An 18,384-nucleotide genomic window follows, 5' to 3' on the forward strand; every position below is an offset into this window, starting at 1 on the left:
TACTGTGATCTCTCAGCACTACTTGCAAGTCAAGCAGCAGCCACAATGCCAATAGCTGGAGAAGAATTTCAGTCCTATGTTTAAATTTATTCTTTATCTAAGTCAGAAATAGTCACCAATACTCTCTAGCTATATCATTTAGAACTGTGATCTCCATCAGATTCAGTACACTGAGTACTCTAGAGAAGAAAAACAAAAAGAAAATTCAAGTATAAACGTTTTACAGGATTTAAACTTCTTTAGGCAGGTCAGGGCTTGAAAACACTTCAAAACAACACTATATTCATGTCATAAATCAACTGCTGTCCTACAGAGCTCAATAACAATTATACTCAATTATTAAACCATCTACAAATCATTAAACTTGCCTGAATTATTTATATATGAAAATTATAAAAGCTAAACCAGAAATTGGCTTGGTTAATTTCATTGATCATAAGTATATCCACAGTTTTAGTCTATTCCTAACAACAAAAATATACAACTAATTCCTAACAATAAAACTATTAATAAGTGAATCTGGACTAGATTCAAAGATAACCACTGTTGCTAAGCAGTTTCAGATGACAGCGCCATATCAACTGGAGAAGGGATGGTATTCAGTTTCTTCTGGGCCAGATGTCCCCACTTTTCACTGATGTCTGTTAGAAACTATAAACACAACTTCCCAATAATTACCAGTAGCTCACAGAAATACTTACTTTATTACTTGAAGAACTGGACTTAAAGGTCTACTGTCTCTAAGCCAGGATATAAAAGACCGTGTCCTTTCTGAAGAAAGTGCATCTGCCTCAGGAAGCTGTGTCTGGTTGAAGATAATTGAATGAAGTCATTCTCTTTTATTATCAAAATTATTTAGAAAAAACAGATCCTGAGAGTCATAAATGACTCAAAGACAAAATAGCCCCAATTCCTGTTTAAAAAAGTTACCTACCTTTTATTACACATACACATTTTCTCTTCAGCTTAAAATACAAAAAAATCTGTAATATCTGTTCTGTAGGAAATAGTTCACCCTTAACTCAGAAAATGCCTTTTAAGTGCAAAACATTTTAGAAAGCAGGCTCATTTTAAAGTCATCATTTCAAAGTGCTGCTTTCACAGTTTTTTCTCTTTCCCTACGCACCAAGTTCCTAGATATTGCCTTTTGCAGCACTGAAAAGATGAACAAAACACTAAAAAGCGATATCTGAACTGAAAGCGAAGTTCAACACAAGGATTATTCTTGACTATTTGGTCTGGGGAACGAACCGGAAAAAAAATTTTTAAATCTTGCTTTAGCCACTCACTGACCTAAGTATACCAACGCTTAGGTTTACATAAACCTTTAAGATATTTAACATGAGATAAGAAAGTCTGACTACAGATTTAAAACTAGTTCTATTGCTGCCTTTGTAGTAAGTGAACGGAGGAAGCATAATTTAAAAGCAAAGATGACAACTTACATCCATGTTCAGAGTTTTTTCTCTCCTTTTCATCATAATAAACACTATAAAACCATTAAAAAGTTATCATCCTTTATTCAAATTCATCCTCTGCTCACAGTGATAAGAAACTATCAACTAATACTACCAGCTGATCAGAGGGGACAGTTTTAAATTGCTAATGCAAGTAAAAGGTGGAAGTCTGGACAAGCAGTCCAATTTTAGAGCAGTCTTAATGCTCACCACTCACTCTCACCTGTTCTCAGGATTGCCACTTTTCTTTTATTTTCCCCCTTCATACAATGCAAGCTTTATGAGCAGGAAATAGTTTCCTGTGTGCTTCTACAATGGCTAACACATTTTTGGTATTATCTGCATATAATCATTCGATTCAGAACTTTTGCAGAGTATCTTAACAGGGTCCCTCCTTATCTGTCACTTGTTCATATTTTGGAATCAGTATCCACAGAAGAGGAAGTCTTCTCTTGAACTGCTGCTCCATTTTACACGGATGATTATAGATACAGGTTACAACACACAAAACCCTCCACCAAAGCACACGCTGAAGGGCTCCGAAGTTCTCATAGCTAAAAATGTTTCTCTTTTTAACACTGACTCAGGCTTGGAATCTAAAAAAAACCTTAACTCCCATCCTTTATTCACAGACATATCCCCTCATACCACAGATCCGGTTTAAACCAAGTTCAGAGAACATAAAGCTTCTGACAACCATCATATCAGTAAAATAACTTTAAATTAACTAATACACTTGTGAGGAGAATGAATCCTAAAATTATCTAGGAAATTTCATCCTATTCTCATGAGTCCAAAAGCATTTCCAAAAAAAATTTAATAAAAGCAGTAACATAACTGAACATTTTTTTTGGCATTCAATGAATATTTACATTATTTTCTTAAAGATGTTTGACAACTAGCTAGGACTACAGGACTGGCAAGAAATTAGAAGGTACCTAATAAAATATACCTAACTCACAGTTATATAATTAAAAGTTGAAAATGTAGAAAAAGAATATAGATTAAATATAGATTCCAAATGTAAGCACTATACAGCACAGCTCATTAAAATGCTCACCATTTTCTGTGGTACTGATGCATAGTTTGGGTATCCGAGGACATCTTTTATGAAGTTGTTATTGCAGTTTTTTCCAATCCAAATATAAAATATCTGTAAGATGTCAGAATCAGTTTTAGTAAAGGCCTTGCACACATTTTAGAGAAAGAGACAAGTGGTGATGTAATTGGAATATTACCAGAATACACCTTTTATGCAAATAAATCACCTGATAACTCCAGTTGCAATTTGTATATATATCTCTATATTCACTATTTGCACATTGACTTATTAATACACTGGCACCATCTGGAGTAAGATCAATCCAAAAAATTACAGCCAAAATGCAAATACTGGAAGAATAAGGATCCAGGACTCATCTATACTGGAACAGTTAACACACTACCTTCCCATATTACCTCCTAAAATGGAAATCCTAAAATTTTATAAAGTCACACCACTGTGTCAAGTACACTGACTTCCCACTCTAAACAAGTTACAGGAAAGAAGCAATTATCAAGACACATTAAAGCTATTATTTCAGACATCTGGAGAGAGAAACTAGTTTGACATTCACGCTCAGCCCCTGAACTCATACTAGCTTTCAAGCACTTTCTTTCCAGACTGCCATTAGAGTAGCATGTTTTATCCCATTAAGTGTGTTTTACGGCAATTTCTACCATCACCTTAAATTATATCTACAGATTTTATTCTCTCCTCACAATTCCCTCACTCTTGCAACTCTTAGCTCACATAAGCCACAAATCATAAATGCATTTATATTTGTGCATATCTGAAGAGATTCACACATAAATGAGAAGTACTTTGCTAGACAAACTCTAGTACAGGCATACCTTGGAGATACTGTGGGTTCAGTTCCAGACCACCACAATAAAGTGAATATTGCAACAAAGTGAGTCACACAAATTTTCTGGTTTCCCAGTGTATATAAGAGTTATATTTACACTATATTGTAGTCTATTAAGTGTGCAATAGCATTATGTCTAAAAAAGCATCTGAGCCTTCAGCGAGTCGTAATCTTTTTGCTGATGGAGGTCTTGCCTTGATGTTGATGGCTGCTGGCTGATCAGGGTGGTGGTTGCTGAAGGTTGGGGTGGCTGTGGCAATTTCTTAAAATAAGACAGCAGTGAAGTTTGCTGCATCGACTGGCTCTTCCTTTCACGAAGGATTTCTCTGTAGCATGTGATGCTGTTTGATAGCATTTTACCCACAACAGAATTTCTTCCACAATTGGAGTCAATCCTCTCAAACCCTGCCGCTGCTTTATCAACTAGGTTTATGTAATATTCTAAATCCTTTGTTGTCATTTCGACAACGTTCACAGCATCTTCACCGGGAGTAGATTCCATCTCAAGAAACCACTTTCTTTGCTCATCCCTAAGAACCAACTCATGAACCGTTAAAGTCTTATCGTGAGATTGCAGCAATTCAGTCACACCTTCAGGTTCCACTTCTAATTCTAGTTCTCTGGCTACTTCAAACACATCTGCAGTTACTTCCTCCACTGAAGTCTTGAACCCCTCAAAGTCATTCATGAGGGCTGGAATCAACTTCTTCCAAACTCCTGTGAATGTTGATATTTTGACCTCCTCCCGTGAATCATGAATGTTCTTCATGGCATCTAGAATGGTGAATCCTTTCCAGAAGGTTTTCAATTTACTTTGCCCAGATCCATCAGAGGAATCACTATCCATGGCAGCTATAGCCTTATGAAATGTATTTCTTAAATAATAAGACTTGAAAGTCGAAATTACTCCTTGATCCATGGGCTGCAGAACGGATGTTGTGATAGCAGGCATGAAAACAACATGAATCTCGTTGTACATCTCCATCAGAGCTCTTGGGTGACCAGATGCATTGTCAATGAGCAGTAATATTTTGAAAGGAATCTTTTTTTCTGAGCAGTAGCTCTCAACAGTGGGCTTAAAATATTCAGTAAACCATGTTGTAAACAGATGTGCTGTCATCCAGGCTTTGTTGTTCCATTTATAGAGCACAGGCAGAGTAGACTGAGCATAATTCTTAAGGGCTCTCGGATTTCCGGAATGGTAAATGAGCACTGGCTTCAGCTTAAAGTCACCAGCTGTATTAGCCCCAACCAAGAGAGTCGGCCTGTCCTTTGAAGCTTTGAAGCCAGACATTGACTTCTCCTCTCTAGCTATGAGAGTCCTAGGTGGCATCTTCTTCCGATATAAGGCTGTTTTGTCTACATTGAAAATCTGCTGTTTAGTGTAGCCACCTTCATCCATTCTCTTAGCTAGATCTTCTGGATAACTTGCTGCAGCTTCTACATCAGCACTTGCTGCTTCACCTTGCACTTTTATGTTATGGAGACGGCTTCTTTCCTGAAACCTCATGAACCAACGTCTGCTAGCTTCAGACTTTTCTTCTGCAGCTTCCTCACCTCTCTCAGCCTCCACAGAATTTAAAGTGAGAGATGTGCGACTCTTCCTTTCACTTGAACACTTAGAGGCCCACTGTAGGGTTATTAATTACCCCAATTTCAATATTGTTGTGTCTCAGGGAACAGGGAGGCCCGAGGAGAGGCAGAGAGACGGGGGAATGGCCAGTTGGTGGAGCAGTCCAAACACACACAACATTGATCGATCAAGTTTGCCGTCTTATATAAGCACAGTTCGTGGCACCCCAAAACAATTCCAATAGTAACATCCAAGATCATTGATCACAGATCACCATAACAGATATAATAATAATGAAAGAGTTTGAAATACTGTGAGAATTACCAAAGTGTGACACAGAGACATGAAGTGAGCACATGCTGTTGGAAAAATGGCATCGCAGGGTTGCCACAAACCTTCAATTTCTAAAAAACGTGGTATCTGCGAGGCGCAATAAAGCAAGGCGCAATAAAACGAGGTATGTCTGTACTTACAGTTTCATAACCATTAAAAAGTTTTTGAAAAGGAAATCCATTATTTCCAAAAAAAATCTTGACGTGAACTCTTCATATATTCTGATAAATTTAACATGAAAAATGAACCTTTGAAGGCTTAATATGCAACCTCAGTTACAGACATTCCTCTGATCAAAATATGAAAGCTTTTCACTGGAACATGAGTTACTCTTAGGTTATCAGGAATACTGACTCACTACACTACTAATGTTGAAAGTCAGCTGCTTTTAAGCATTCAGCATGAATCACACTTATTTTGTAAGAGGAATGCATGAAACCAGTAACTTACTGAACCACAATCCATAAGAAAAGCTCCTTCTCTTGTCAGCTTCTCTGCAGATAACTTCTGAATAGGTGGCTGAGGAACAACCTTGTCGTTTACATGTATTGCACTCTGTAATAAGCAATAATTCTCATAATATAAACAAATCTCAATTCAGTAATTTTATCTTAACCAGGTATGATGAAATTGGAAAAAAGCTGTTACACTCTGGCAGCTTTTTGAGGATTCTCATGTAACAAAATGCCATCTTTAGCTTCAAATAACCACCTAAATTAATCAATTCTAGAATTATGTATTTAACCTAAAGCCTACTTCATTACCTAAACAAGAATAATGCCAGTTCATTTAACTTGTGCATGCATTTCTCATCTTACAGGTGCTAACCTCCTCCCAAAAGTCTAATGTCCCATACTTAAGGAAAATTTTCTATGACCAGCCATATCAAACTCTGTCTATTTTTCACTGCATTCCACTTCCTTAGAAATGTTGCGAGAGCAGAAAAATGTCAAATTCCACTCCCAATAGGAGTTCACTATTTTACCACATGTCAATAACAGAAAGCTCTTTGATGTAACACCCTGCCTGAAGTAGAACAGGTAGCTAAATATATTCTCAAACTAATATATGAGTTTGTCCACACAGAGTTAAGACTGATCTGATCAAACAATTTGTCTATAGCAGGGAGATATTAAAAATAATAATAAAATTTGTATTATTTCAGATTAAAGCAGATTGTGACAAGGCTGCTTCCCCATCCAATATAAAGATAGGCTGGATATCCATTACAAATCTGTGAAGCATGATATAGGGAAAACAGTTAAGAAATTGAGTACATCTTCACTCAGATTGAATTTTAAGATTACATATACACACAAAAAACCCTCCAACGCACTAAATTAAGAATTCCATATTATAATGCAATAGATTAGAAGTTTGTTGGGACCTATGCATAATGATGAAAGCCATCTACTTGTCCACTTGGAGAAGTTCCAGGCTATACTCAATTTTCATGAGAATCCAGTGTTAAGAGAAAATTATTTTTTTAATTATTAGCAAAAGTCTTTTGTAATATAAATCATAGAATTTTCTATAGAAACAAGAAATTTAAAAGCAGCTTGTGCTGCAAATACTTCAAACTGAAGTAGTACTAAACAGCAGATTAACACTTTATCATATGATTTAAGATTTGTAAATTAATTTCAGTAGGTCAAAATAAACCCTATTTTCTTTATTATTCTGTAAGAAAACTGGCCTGACATCTTTTGTTAATAAAACTGGATCTCCCCAAGAGACTGCTCATTCTTCACAGCACTTACATACTGAATATTGTGTTTCAGTATCAATACCACAAAAACTCAACGGAGTTACTGAAGAAGTTAAGTTCTCAAATAGCGAGGAAAAAATAGAAGTATAGAAAGACTGATTAAGAATTCCACTGAAGTGCACTGAGTTTAGATTTGCATATATAAATTTATAAAATACTTTAAAAGAAACTTCAAAACTACAAATAACTTACAGTTGTGCTGAATAATGCCAACTGCCAGATGAACTACTCAAATTACTATATAATCTTGTATGACACTTAAAAAACAAGTTCCTAGTTACCCTTCTTCAAAGCTATTGTTAGTGCTGTAAATATATATGACTGACTAACAAACTAACGATGACTTCCTTAAAAAATACAACTTATTTTTGCAGTTAAAACCAACTTTGACCCTAAATAAAATCTCATCTTGTTACTATTAAAAATACATCCATTTTCTAGGTTACCTCTATGAAGGGAAAAATTAATAAAAATCATTTTTGTACATCAAGTTCTTCCTCCGTCTGATTGTAGCAGCCTGGAGGTACGATCTTATTTCTTTGACACCAGTCAAAGATCAAAGTTTGTTATTTCAGACATCTTTATCTGGTTTTAGAATACAAACCTAGAATTCCCTAACAAATCTATTTCATACATTTCTCCCAGACTGTTCTAAAACACAAAAAACACTAGATATACATCTAATGCATACAATTTTCTCTATTTTCTTTATATAATAGAAAAATACAAATATGAAAAAGTCACTGAAACAAGGTAAAGAAAAAGCATTGTTTTCTCATATTATATTACTGTATCTGCAACTCAAAAATTGAAAAGGAATGATTTTCTTGATTTTTATAATTTATGGAAAATACTCACTTTAAGTTACAATAACTTTCCAACAAATTGCTACAGCACAACATTAGGTTCTACAAACACTCCATTAAAAAAATTTTTTAAAGTCATAAAAAAAGGATTCATGCATTACCTCATCTATCAATTTGTCTATCCTGTACATGTTGGGATGTATCATTTTCATCAGATGAACAAGAGGCTGACTCTTCATCTGGCACATTGCATATACACGATCATCCAAGCGTGTGCTAGTGCCAGTTCTAAATGCTTTCTGTAAGAAAACAATGTTGTTAATCAAATCAATCCTATATTTTATGTCAGACCTAAACACTGTTTTTCAGATTTCTTTAGAGTGTCAGGCAAAGACGACAAAGTTTTTGTAAGGAAATGCATCTTATTGGTATTACATTAGAAAATCCCAATTATATTATAAAATATTTACATTACACTAAAAAATTCCTCCTTAAGTACAACTTGCATACAATATATTTAAAAATCTAATTCAGTCTCCCTCCTTATTGAAGAGTAGAAGGATGAAGAAGAAAAAAAAGTTTCTCCACTTTTGTAAAATCTCTATTGGTCTGTGCTCACATTTCTCTTGTTTTTATTCTTCACAACTATTATCGGCCTGTGATATTACAGACGCCAAACAGCAATGAAACTAAGAGCTTAGTAGGATCAAAAACAAAAACTTCTGCAGATAATAAGATTAAATCCAGATTTATATTCTTAACAATTAAACAGCAAGGGAAATACCTTCATGTTTTATGGCAGAAACTAGGCTGTCATGAGACACAATTTATTTTGTAACTCTCCTTCCTACTGGATTTTTCAGACCTCCTTTAGAAGCACTTGGTAAACAGTCACTGTTAGAAAGACGACAATGGAGCAGGCACCCTATTCTGATCCAATGAATCCAGTATCTCAAAATGCAAACTCACTTCTACAAAGCCAAGCACGCAAGTTTTCTTATCCTTGACTACCATAAGCATTCTCATTTTGTTTTCTTTATAATATCCCTGGCTTTTTTTTTTTAATTGTTAAAAATAATTTAAGAAACCCACTAAGCTACTAATTTCCTCACCCACTGTTACTTTTAAACTCTTTGTGTTTTCTACTATTAGTTGCAGTACTTATTAAACCTACCAAAAAATTCCTAATCCATATATTAGAGACTGCAGCCATCACTAAGCCAAAGAAAATAAATGATTGTGATCAGATTTCTTACTGAACTTCAAAAATATTCTTTGTAACTAAAATAAAAACCAAAAACAAAAACACAGAATACCCAACTTTAAGACATAAAAATCTTAAAATAATCTTTGAGATTTATTGATGACAAAACCCTGTGGTAAGCTCTCTTTTTTTTATACTTAAGTATGATTTTTGGTAATACAAAAAGGGAAGATATTCAAAAATCAAAAGTACTAACTACTTTTATGTGAACTACATCATTTTAGCTTCTGTAACAGATTTCATTATATTTCCATGGGTTCTCCTTTTGTTTCCTGATTCTTCAAAGTATGGAGCATAGGCACTGAAAAATTTTTGTTTCCTCTTCATAAAATAAATTTAACAAGTGGTTTCCAATAATCATTTAAGCAACACCAATTAGTTGCCAAAATTTGAGAAATATTGTTACAATATTTAACTTCTGATTTTCATTGTAAAACAAAGTAACACAAAATATCAAAAAACAAAATCAAGTTAAAAAACAAAAAACCACAAAAACACACCACCACATTATTCAGGCACTGATCATGTCACATAAGCTAAACTAGCCATCTCTGTTGAGCCTAGAGGACTTTCACACAAAAGAAGATAACCCAGTTCTCAATTTCAGAAAAGGGCTGACAGTCTAGCAGTGAACCTAGCCCTAGAGCTGAAGAATTACTCAAAATGGAGCAACTTTGAATCAAATATCAAAAAAGAATCCCCCTACATTATACATACCTGTTTGAGAAGAGCCAAAACATACAATGGAAACAGCTTGAGGGAATTTGGTGCTACCAGCACGGACTGCTGCAGATTTGAGGCAGTTGACATATATGCTTCCAAGGAGTCCATCACAGCATTAACTAAGGCATCTCTTGCATCTGCAAGACTAGATGAAACTGAGCGATCCACAGCTGTTGGATGAGAAGGACACAAGAAATTACCAAAGATGACTTCATTCATCCACATGAATTTTCAAAATATTAGGCGTACTCTGGGGTGATATTTGAGGATTTTAAAAACACAACTGTAGATGAATTTTTCTATTTATTTATTTTTAGTAAGTAAACAAGCTGATTTTCCTCAGTGAAATTAATTTTTATGCTGCTTAAAAAAAATAGTGTGGCTGATCTCTATGTCCTAGTTCCCATTCTTGGAAATTGTTTAAAACTGTGATACATACATATGAAACCAAATGCAATTAATGTTTTAAACATTATAAAAATAACTTAGCTATTATCAAAACTATCTGCTGTCCTGCCTCCAAGACACGTATTTGCAGTAATTTTTCTGGATTTTTTTGTAGCAAGAAATTACTTCCACTGTTTCAATAGCTTAATTACGCTTAGTACAATTTAAGTTTAATTTTTCTTTGCTGAGAAAGGGCTGAAATCTGGTTGGAGGAAGCCACCTGCTGGACTGAATGCAAATTTAACACATGATACAAAAGTACTTCTTCAGACTACTGTACTACTTCAGATTCCATCTGAACATAAGGAAAAATTTTTTTACTGTGAGGGTGACTGAGCACTGGAACAGGTTGCCAGAGAGGCTGGGGAATTTCCATCTTTGGAGATATTCAAAAACCACTGGAACGCAGTCCTGGGCAACATGCTCTAGGTGACCCTGCTTAAGCAGCGGGGTTCGACTAGACCATCTCCAGAGGTCCCTTCCAACTTCAACTATTCTGAGAAGTACTATTCATTTCCTCTAATCTGTTATTTGACTTTTAATATACAATATGGCATGTACAAAAATGCTGTGCAGAGAGCTGTACAGAGCCAGTGGCAGAGATCAGCCTATGAAACAGCTGCTTGTGACACAGAAAGGCAGTGGTACACAAGTATGGGAAGAGTAAGCATCCTCAGCCCAGCAATGTTAGGCAAGAGGCATATCTCAGAGACACTGCTGCCAGAAGTACTTCGTCTTTCAGTCTCCAGTAACTCACTCAACTGATTCATGCCATTTCTTAAGTGATCCCGGAATGCTGAAGTTTGAAATACCAGCCATGGTGGTGATGATGCACAAGGGTTTTGATCTAAGCACACTTTTTCAAAGATGACTCTTCCTTCTTTTAAAAACCTCTAGAGAACAATATAAGAAAGCTCCTTTAAAAGATTAAAGTAAGCATTCAGACTAAGGAATATTTCAGTTAATAGTTTTAATACGACTTCAATTTCATCATCTTTCCTGTACAAAGGCTTTAGTRTATTCCAACTTTTTTCTACAATACCCAGGCCTCATTCATTGCTTTGTTTAAACACTTGATCAAATTAAGAATGTATGAAAACATATCTGAATTTTCATTCCTGAATTTTCATTCCTGTACTCACCCATGTTTGCTAAGAGGCATACAACTGCTTGTACATCCGCTCCTGCATATACATCAGCCAGTGAATTGACAACAGGCAAGCAAAGCGTGTGCACTCGAATTCGCCGTTCACCTAATAAAAAAAAGTAGAAGTCAGTATGCAACATCTCCCGGTAGGAAGAGGTACATATATTCAGTTGTTACACCATATCTGGTCTCATCCAAGATTGTATTTACTGTGTAAAAACACAGCAGTCATGAAATTGCAGTAACACCATCTCCCATTCCCACCTCTTAACATTTTTCAATTCTGAAATGCTCTTAAGTAGTCAACTTAAGAATTAGCACAAGTTCATGACATGAACTAGCTTACAGTGTCCCGAAGTGTTTTGCATGCTACAGATGACAGTATATAGATTTCCACCCAAAAATTCTGTGGCATCCTCTGCAACAGAGAATAGCTGCTATTCTTTATGCCTACCAAACATACCAGCAACTAGCTCAAATCCGTCAACTTAAGGAAGGATCTGTGATTTTGATTGCAGTAGGTGCCCAATACCATGGCTTATAGCAATGGCATGCCATTTAAGTAAAGGTGCTTTAGCAGGACTATTTTACTTAAAGATGGAGATAAGTTACATTTTCCCATCAAAACAAACTCTATAAAGATTTAGCTATATGATTCACTGCCAAATAGGCTGACTGACTTTGACAAAATTTGCTTAGTGAATAGAGATCAACAAGAGACCATAGAACTAACTATACAAACACACTGTTAAAACAAACACACACAACAGTGGTGAACTTGTTTGAATTTATTCACCTTTACTAGAAGTATACAGAAGAGCTGTCTGAAAGCAAACCAAAGATGTGTCAGTCAGACTTTCCTCAATGGACATTTGTACCGCAAATCCAGCATCAGGATTGATGTTGGCAAGTGACAAGAGATCAGTCGATCGTACAAAAAAATTCCCATGAAAAGTGTGTATTGAAAGACCTAGAAGCAGATGAAATAATTCACACAGAGGGAGGTTAAAACAGCATGAAAAGCTCCTATCAATAGGATAGGAGAAATAGTTATCCTAAATAGTAAGCAGAATCAATTACTATACAAATCATTGGGCATTTCAGAATGATCCTCTAGAAAATTCATATTCAATTTTGAAAATTCCAAATGGGATGATGCCCTTACACTACACGTTTCAATTTAGTTGAAATGAGTAGGTGCCATCACAAAAAAAACAAAAAAACACCACCACTCCACCACCACCAAAACACAAAAACACACAAAAACCCTCAGATATACAAAGGCAAAAGCTAATGCAGTTTATTGATGTCAAGAAGGCAAGTATCTTAATCTTCAGTGAAAATGAAATAACGTGAAATGTCTTGTTGCTAAAGACTAAGCACGTTTAAAGTAATAGATAACATGTTTACATCAACTTTCCATAAGTATTTATAGCATACCTTTTGTACATCGTATTCGCATAACTGCCTCAAATCCAATCTTCCTTGTAAGGTATCTTTTCAGATCTTTCTGCAACTTTTCAGCCTGAGCAGGATTATGGATATGATGGAAAGATGGATAATAATAGATGCATCCAGCGGAGTATTTGGACATGCAAGCTGTGAAGGAGAAAAAGACATGGTTAAGAGGTAAAACTAACATTTATTTATAAAAACCAGAACAAAGACACTAGTGCTATTTCATGATCAGTTTAAGCAGAAAAACCCTCAAATGATATTCAGGCCTTAAGAAACTTCTTAAAACCTCACTGTATAGAAGAAAAATAAAGACTGTCTTAGTGACATGAGGTCAGGACACACAAATTCACCCATCCAACTTCATTCAAGTCCCATCTATGTTCATCTTTTTCCTGATATAACCTGTATCTATAAGACAAGTATGGTTGTTCCTGACTCCCATCACTTAAGACAGCAGTCAGTCACCCAATACACAATTATCTAATTGTACATACACACTTTTTTGAATAAGCTTCTTAATATTGCATGCTACCTTTGGCAGTGAATAGGGGGATGTATACAGAAATACTTGATTTCTGGTGCGCAGAGACAAATCTTGGTTTAATATCAAAAGAACTGAAGGTGAGAACTGTGTTCTACCCTTATGATTAAACTTTATTCTTCCCTGCCATCTGGCTGTTTCCCTTTCTCGAGCAGAAGAGTACCTTCTAGTTTAAAATTGCTAAGTCTCAGAATAAACCGTCTTTGATAGCATCAATGCGATATTCCTGTTCTTTACTATCACCTTTTAAGTCAAACTCTTTGCAGCATTAGCTGTACTTATGAAAGTGCAAAAAGAAAGATTTATATGATTTAAGAACTCCTGATTCAGCGTATGTTTCCGAAGACAGACAAAACTGTGGAAGCAGTAAGTATGTGCATTAAGTACCCCTTACCAAGAGAAGCTAGATCAGAATATTGTGAACTTAAGAGAAATAAATCCACAGCAGTCTGCTGGCCTGAACAGTCCAATGCCAACTTCTTATAAAAATCTGTTGCTGGACCAAGATGCTGGACCACCTTTGGTAAACAAATTACACAGGAGAAGAGTTAAAACAAAGATCATGCTCCCTTAAGACTTTATGGCGCAATAAACATACTACTCAATGGCAAAGTACCGCAGAAAAGTGTTTCTTTTAAACAATACTTTCTAGGCATTTCAAAACACCTGCAGAAATAATTTCTTTATGCTACACCTTCTTTTCATTTATATTTACAAGCAGTTATAAGTTTTTAAGGAAGCTTATGTTCTCATACAAACAAGCATTCAAGTAATAACTATAAAATACTTACTGGATATTGCATATTACAAGACCATAAAAATAATAAGAATTCATGTTTTAGGTCTGTGTTTTAACACACACACACACACACCTTGGTTCAAAGCCCAGGTTGATATAAAGTGAGTCAGAAACATTTGCAACTTCTTGTGCTTGTCAAGACAAGCTATGGACCAAAGGCCCAAAGAACAGCTCATATGCTTTGAAACAAATAATATCATACAAGCATATATAAATTAGTGATCTTAAATGCATAAGGCAGACATTTAAGACATTGCAAATTTAATGAACTGTTGTGCACAAAAAACAAGAGTTGTTCTGCAGAACTATGCTAGTCAAAAAGACATTGCTAGTCCCTAATCTCACTACTAAAATGAATAATCGAGTTTTTGTACCGTTGTGCTTGATCTTTGATTGGGATCCTCTCTGGAATGCAAAAGCCCTGCACCCAAAGACGGTAACTGAGTCTGAAATACAGATATCCGACCACCTGTTGGAGACATCAGTTTAAATGCAGCCTGAAGTGCAGGACCCAATGCGCTGTGTGTTTCTCTTGTATTGGTGAACATATTTGGTAATGCATTCAATAGATCTTTTATCAGCTGCAAAACACATTGAAAGGTGTTTCTGAGATTTTGCAAACTTGAGATATTTTGTATTAGTAAAAAGCTGTGTTGTCATAAGTGATGAACAATTGGTATCAAATATTTCAGCTTAGTTTCAACATACTGAGGTAAACAATGTCATTTTAAAAACTATGACGCATCAAACAAACAGCATATAATATTTTTATAATTGAAAAGGAACCTCTGTTTTGAATATTCATCTGTTTAAATTTAATAATATGGTTTTGAGCAATCATACCTCTTTGCTTTCATGGAGATTTACAAGTAAACTATCTGGTGTAGGCAGGAAAATATCTGTGAGGAGAAGGGAAAACAGTATTTTTTTTTCTTTAATGAGGAAAAAAAAAGTTCATATAGAAGAAAACATTTCACTATCCATTGCTGTAAAGCCACCAAATAAGGTCTACAGTTTTGACACATGTATTATTAAAAACAAACAAACAAAAAAACAAACAGTCTATACAAAGCTTGCTTTATTCAAAGCAAAATTAACATTTGATTTTCACTTTTTAAACACTACCTATTTTGAGTTAGCATAAGATTATTTCTGAATAAAGTATTCCCTATGAATTTGGACCTAATATCAGAATATTAGAGAGAGTCTAATCTTTCCTCTAGGGGAAAAAAAAAAAAAAAAAATCTTAAAAAGCTTCTCAGAAATTTAGTTTCCATTTTCTTGTTACTTACCATCAATATCTGAGACAATCAGCATTTGAGGCTGAGATAAGCCTTCCTGCAAGTTGTAAAATTGAACAGTGCTGTCAAATGTTACGAACCCTATTCTTGTTCTTGAATCTCCAGGCAGCCTGAAGTGTAAAGAATAAGAGTCAACTATTAAGGCCTAAATTTTAATTTCTCTCTCATAAGACACATATATACACACAGCTCCCACTGACATTAGCAGAAATTCAGTTCATGTATTCAGAGGTGAAAGGAATGGGGGAAGAGCATGAAAGAAGACCTGAATTTGTGAATACAAATATTATTTCTTCAATATTTTCTGAAGAGGCAAGATTATGATATAGTTTACAAGACTCCAGATGTTGCAGATAAGCACTCACTAATATACCAATGTTTATTTCTAAGACAGCTTAATAAGCTAATTTAAGCACTACACTACAATATGAAAAATACCGTTCTTCAACAGAAAACAGTGCATTTTGTTCTTAAAAAAAAAAAAAAAAAAAATCAAAAAAACCCTTTTCGATAACGTAGTGGCAGAACACTTATAACTAAAATAAAAATCAATGTCTGTAGAATGCAACATTCTTCTTTCTCATGTGGACCACATTTCTGTGTATGGCATTAAACTAAAGAAAAAAAAAACAGTAATTCCAAAATAAAATATACAACATCAGCAAATGCTGAAAACCTTTTTGGAACAAAAGGAATAGAGACAAAAATTGCTTTACCACCTGGATATAAATTGAATCTTCCAAAATGTTAGTGTGTTTTGGAGAACACACTGACTAAATAGTAACAAAGCCCTGAACAAAGACTAAAACAATATATATAAATGAAGTATTTTTGTTGTACATGTTGGTGGCCTTTATCAGAAAGGAAAATTTTCAACTTCCTAATAAGTTGCAAAGTGCAATACATTTTCTAAGAGGCAGGCCTCCACAGGATGCAAATTTATTTTCAGAGACATGAGCCTCGTGAAGTTCATCAGCCCTCCCTCAGAAAGCACCAACAGAAATCTCACAGGTGTTGTTCCAGTGCAAAAATGGCACATACTGGACAAGGCATAAGTAGATTGAGGTAACTGTGATCTACAAAAACGCCAAGCTGACACCACATTTCAACTTGGCTGTCTCGTACTAGTGGTTATGACATGCCAGGATACAGCACCTCAGCTGTTTCAGCACATGAGAATTGGCAGTTTAACTTCTATAAATTAATTATTTTTGTTGGTCTTAAGAAAAGAGACCTTTACAGATGTTTGAACAATCAATACATTGTTAGAAGTTACAGCTAAATACAGCTCCTTTCAGATCCACTAATCACATAAAGAGAAGGTATTTCTCATTATGGAAATGACTTGAACTACACAGCTGTATTATTTCCTTAGACATGTAAGTTGCATTTCAGAATCTGTCTCAGGCAACAACACTTCTGTCCTGTAGGAACAGATCACTTAAACACTACATGCAAGTTTTCTTCAAAGCTGTAGGCTAGTACTGTTCATAATTACACATAGCTAATCTGAAAAGGTTATTTATATTCTTACTTGTCTAGGTTTTCCAGCAATGATTGGCAGACTATTGTCAAATATCCAGCCTCCACTGCATTATGAGACACATCTAAAACAAATAAATATACTGCAGGCTGAGGAGGGCGAAGCTACAAAGTAAAACAAGCAGACAATTAGATTAAAAAAATCATACTTAAAGAAATATTAAAAAATGATTAGTCCTTAGAAAGGGAAGGAGAAAAAGGGAATACTTAGAAAAATGCAAGGTATACATTATGCAATAAAATTATATCTTACAAGAGTCTAAAACAGTCACATGGGCAGGTTTAACGACAATTTCCAGCAGTTAATAATCCCTGTTTGCAATAAGCATACACTGTTACGCTTCTGAGCGGAAACTGGACATTCTAGTCTCTCCATCAGTCAACTCAAAAATGAAATATGGGTGCCAGACATGGACCTTACTCTTCAAAACAGCACTGTTCTCTCAGAGCGGGGACAATGTGATCCATTAATCTGTGTTAAAACAATCTGCATGCATCCTTTTCCCCACCATATACAAGCTATAATTATTCATATTGCCAAATAATTTAGCCATAGTGTTTCAATTCTAAGAGTAAAATTTCTTATTGCTGCTGTTAACAATGTCATTATGAACAGGGCCATTTTCCAGTCCTTGTTTCTTTATCCTTCTTGGATACAAGACTACTATCACAGCAATTGTAGTTTGACTCCTATTTAGTAACTGTGACAGATAGGATCCTAACTAGAGATTTGAACCCAACTTAATTCCCCTCATTATTCTGCTACTGGTCTTTCACAGCCCCTGTGAGAATGAGGGAGAAACCCAGAAACCACATTGTATCAGACCCAGGGCACATTATGCAATGTTAAATTATAGCGAGCAACTGTACACATTGCAACTGCATTTCATTGACAAGCCTTCGAATATATACATTTGCCAAAACTCAAAACAAATATGAAATCCAACTACTCTTTGGTATTAGAGGACCTTCACAGGAAAATTAATACATATCACTGGAGCAATGTGCAATGTTAATTTAAAAAACATTTATATTAACACAGAATGGTTGTGAAAGTTCCTACGAAAGCATTTTTACCATATAGTCTGAGGAAGCAATGAATTCCACTGTAGAATTTTGAACCTCTGGCCGTTTATGAGGCTCTCCATAAGATCGTGTCAGAGGATTATACATAAATTCTTCAGGAACTAGAAAACAAGTATGTTTCCAATATTTATGTATTTATCAGCAAATAAAAACCATTACAGCAACTACAAGCAAGCTAAAGCAGACATATTTCAATTATCATTAACAACAGAAAAAACTCACATTAAGGATA

General features: G+C 35.1%; 1 protein-coding gene across 4 annotated transcripts in view; it reads right to left on the reverse strand.

The window, feature by feature from the left end:
* Window positions 1-18,384, reverse strand: part of SEC24B (SEC24 homolog B, COPII coat complex component) — a 52,346-nt gene that overhangs the window by 7,232 nt on the left and 26,730 nt on the right. For 3 of the 4 annotated variants that reach the window (XR_003255702.1, XM_026079051.1, XM_026079052.1), the window contains 14 exons: window positions 18,144-18,253; window positions 17,059-17,171; window positions 15,516-15,634; window positions 15,067-15,122; window positions 14,598-14,804; window positions 13,819-13,942; window positions 12,866-13,024; window positions 12,222-12,395; window positions 11,421-11,531; window positions 9,826-10,001; window positions 8,006-8,143; window positions 5,721-5,825; window positions 2,518-2,610; window positions 702-805 (listed from right to left, as the gene is read on the reverse strand). Coding sequence is in view for 3 of the 4 variants with exons in the window: in XM_026079051.1 (XP_025934836.1) it covers window positions 702-805; window positions 2,518-2,610; window positions 5,721-5,825; window positions 8,006-8,143; window positions 9,826-10,001; window positions 11,421-11,531; window positions 12,222-12,395; window positions 12,866-13,024; window positions 13,819-13,942; window positions 14,598-14,804; window positions 15,067-15,122; window positions 15,516-15,634; window positions 17,059-17,171; window positions 18,144-18,253 (1,789 nt within the window). In the remaining variant the exon portion in view is untranslated. Of the gene's footprint in view, window positions 1-701; window positions 806-2,517; window positions 2,611-5,720; window positions 5,826-8,005; window positions 8,144-9,825; window positions 10,002-11,046; window positions 11,172-11,420; window positions 11,532-12,221; window positions 12,396-12,865; window positions 13,025-13,818; window positions 13,943-14,597; window positions 14,805-15,066; window positions 15,123-15,515; window positions 15,635-17,058; window positions 17,172-18,143; window positions 18,254-18,384 lie in introns of those variants that run through there. The other variant, XM_026079053.1, reaches the window with a different exon arrangement.

The sequence above is a fragment of the Apteryx rowi genome, unplaced genomic scaffold (genome assembly GCF_003343035.1).
Source record: "Apteryx rowi isolate R43461 unplaced genomic scaffold, aptRow1 scaffold_491, whole genome shotgun sequence".
NCBI classification, from domain to species: Eukaryota; Metazoa; Chordata; class Aves; order Apterygiformes; family Apterygidae; genus Apteryx; species Apteryx rowi.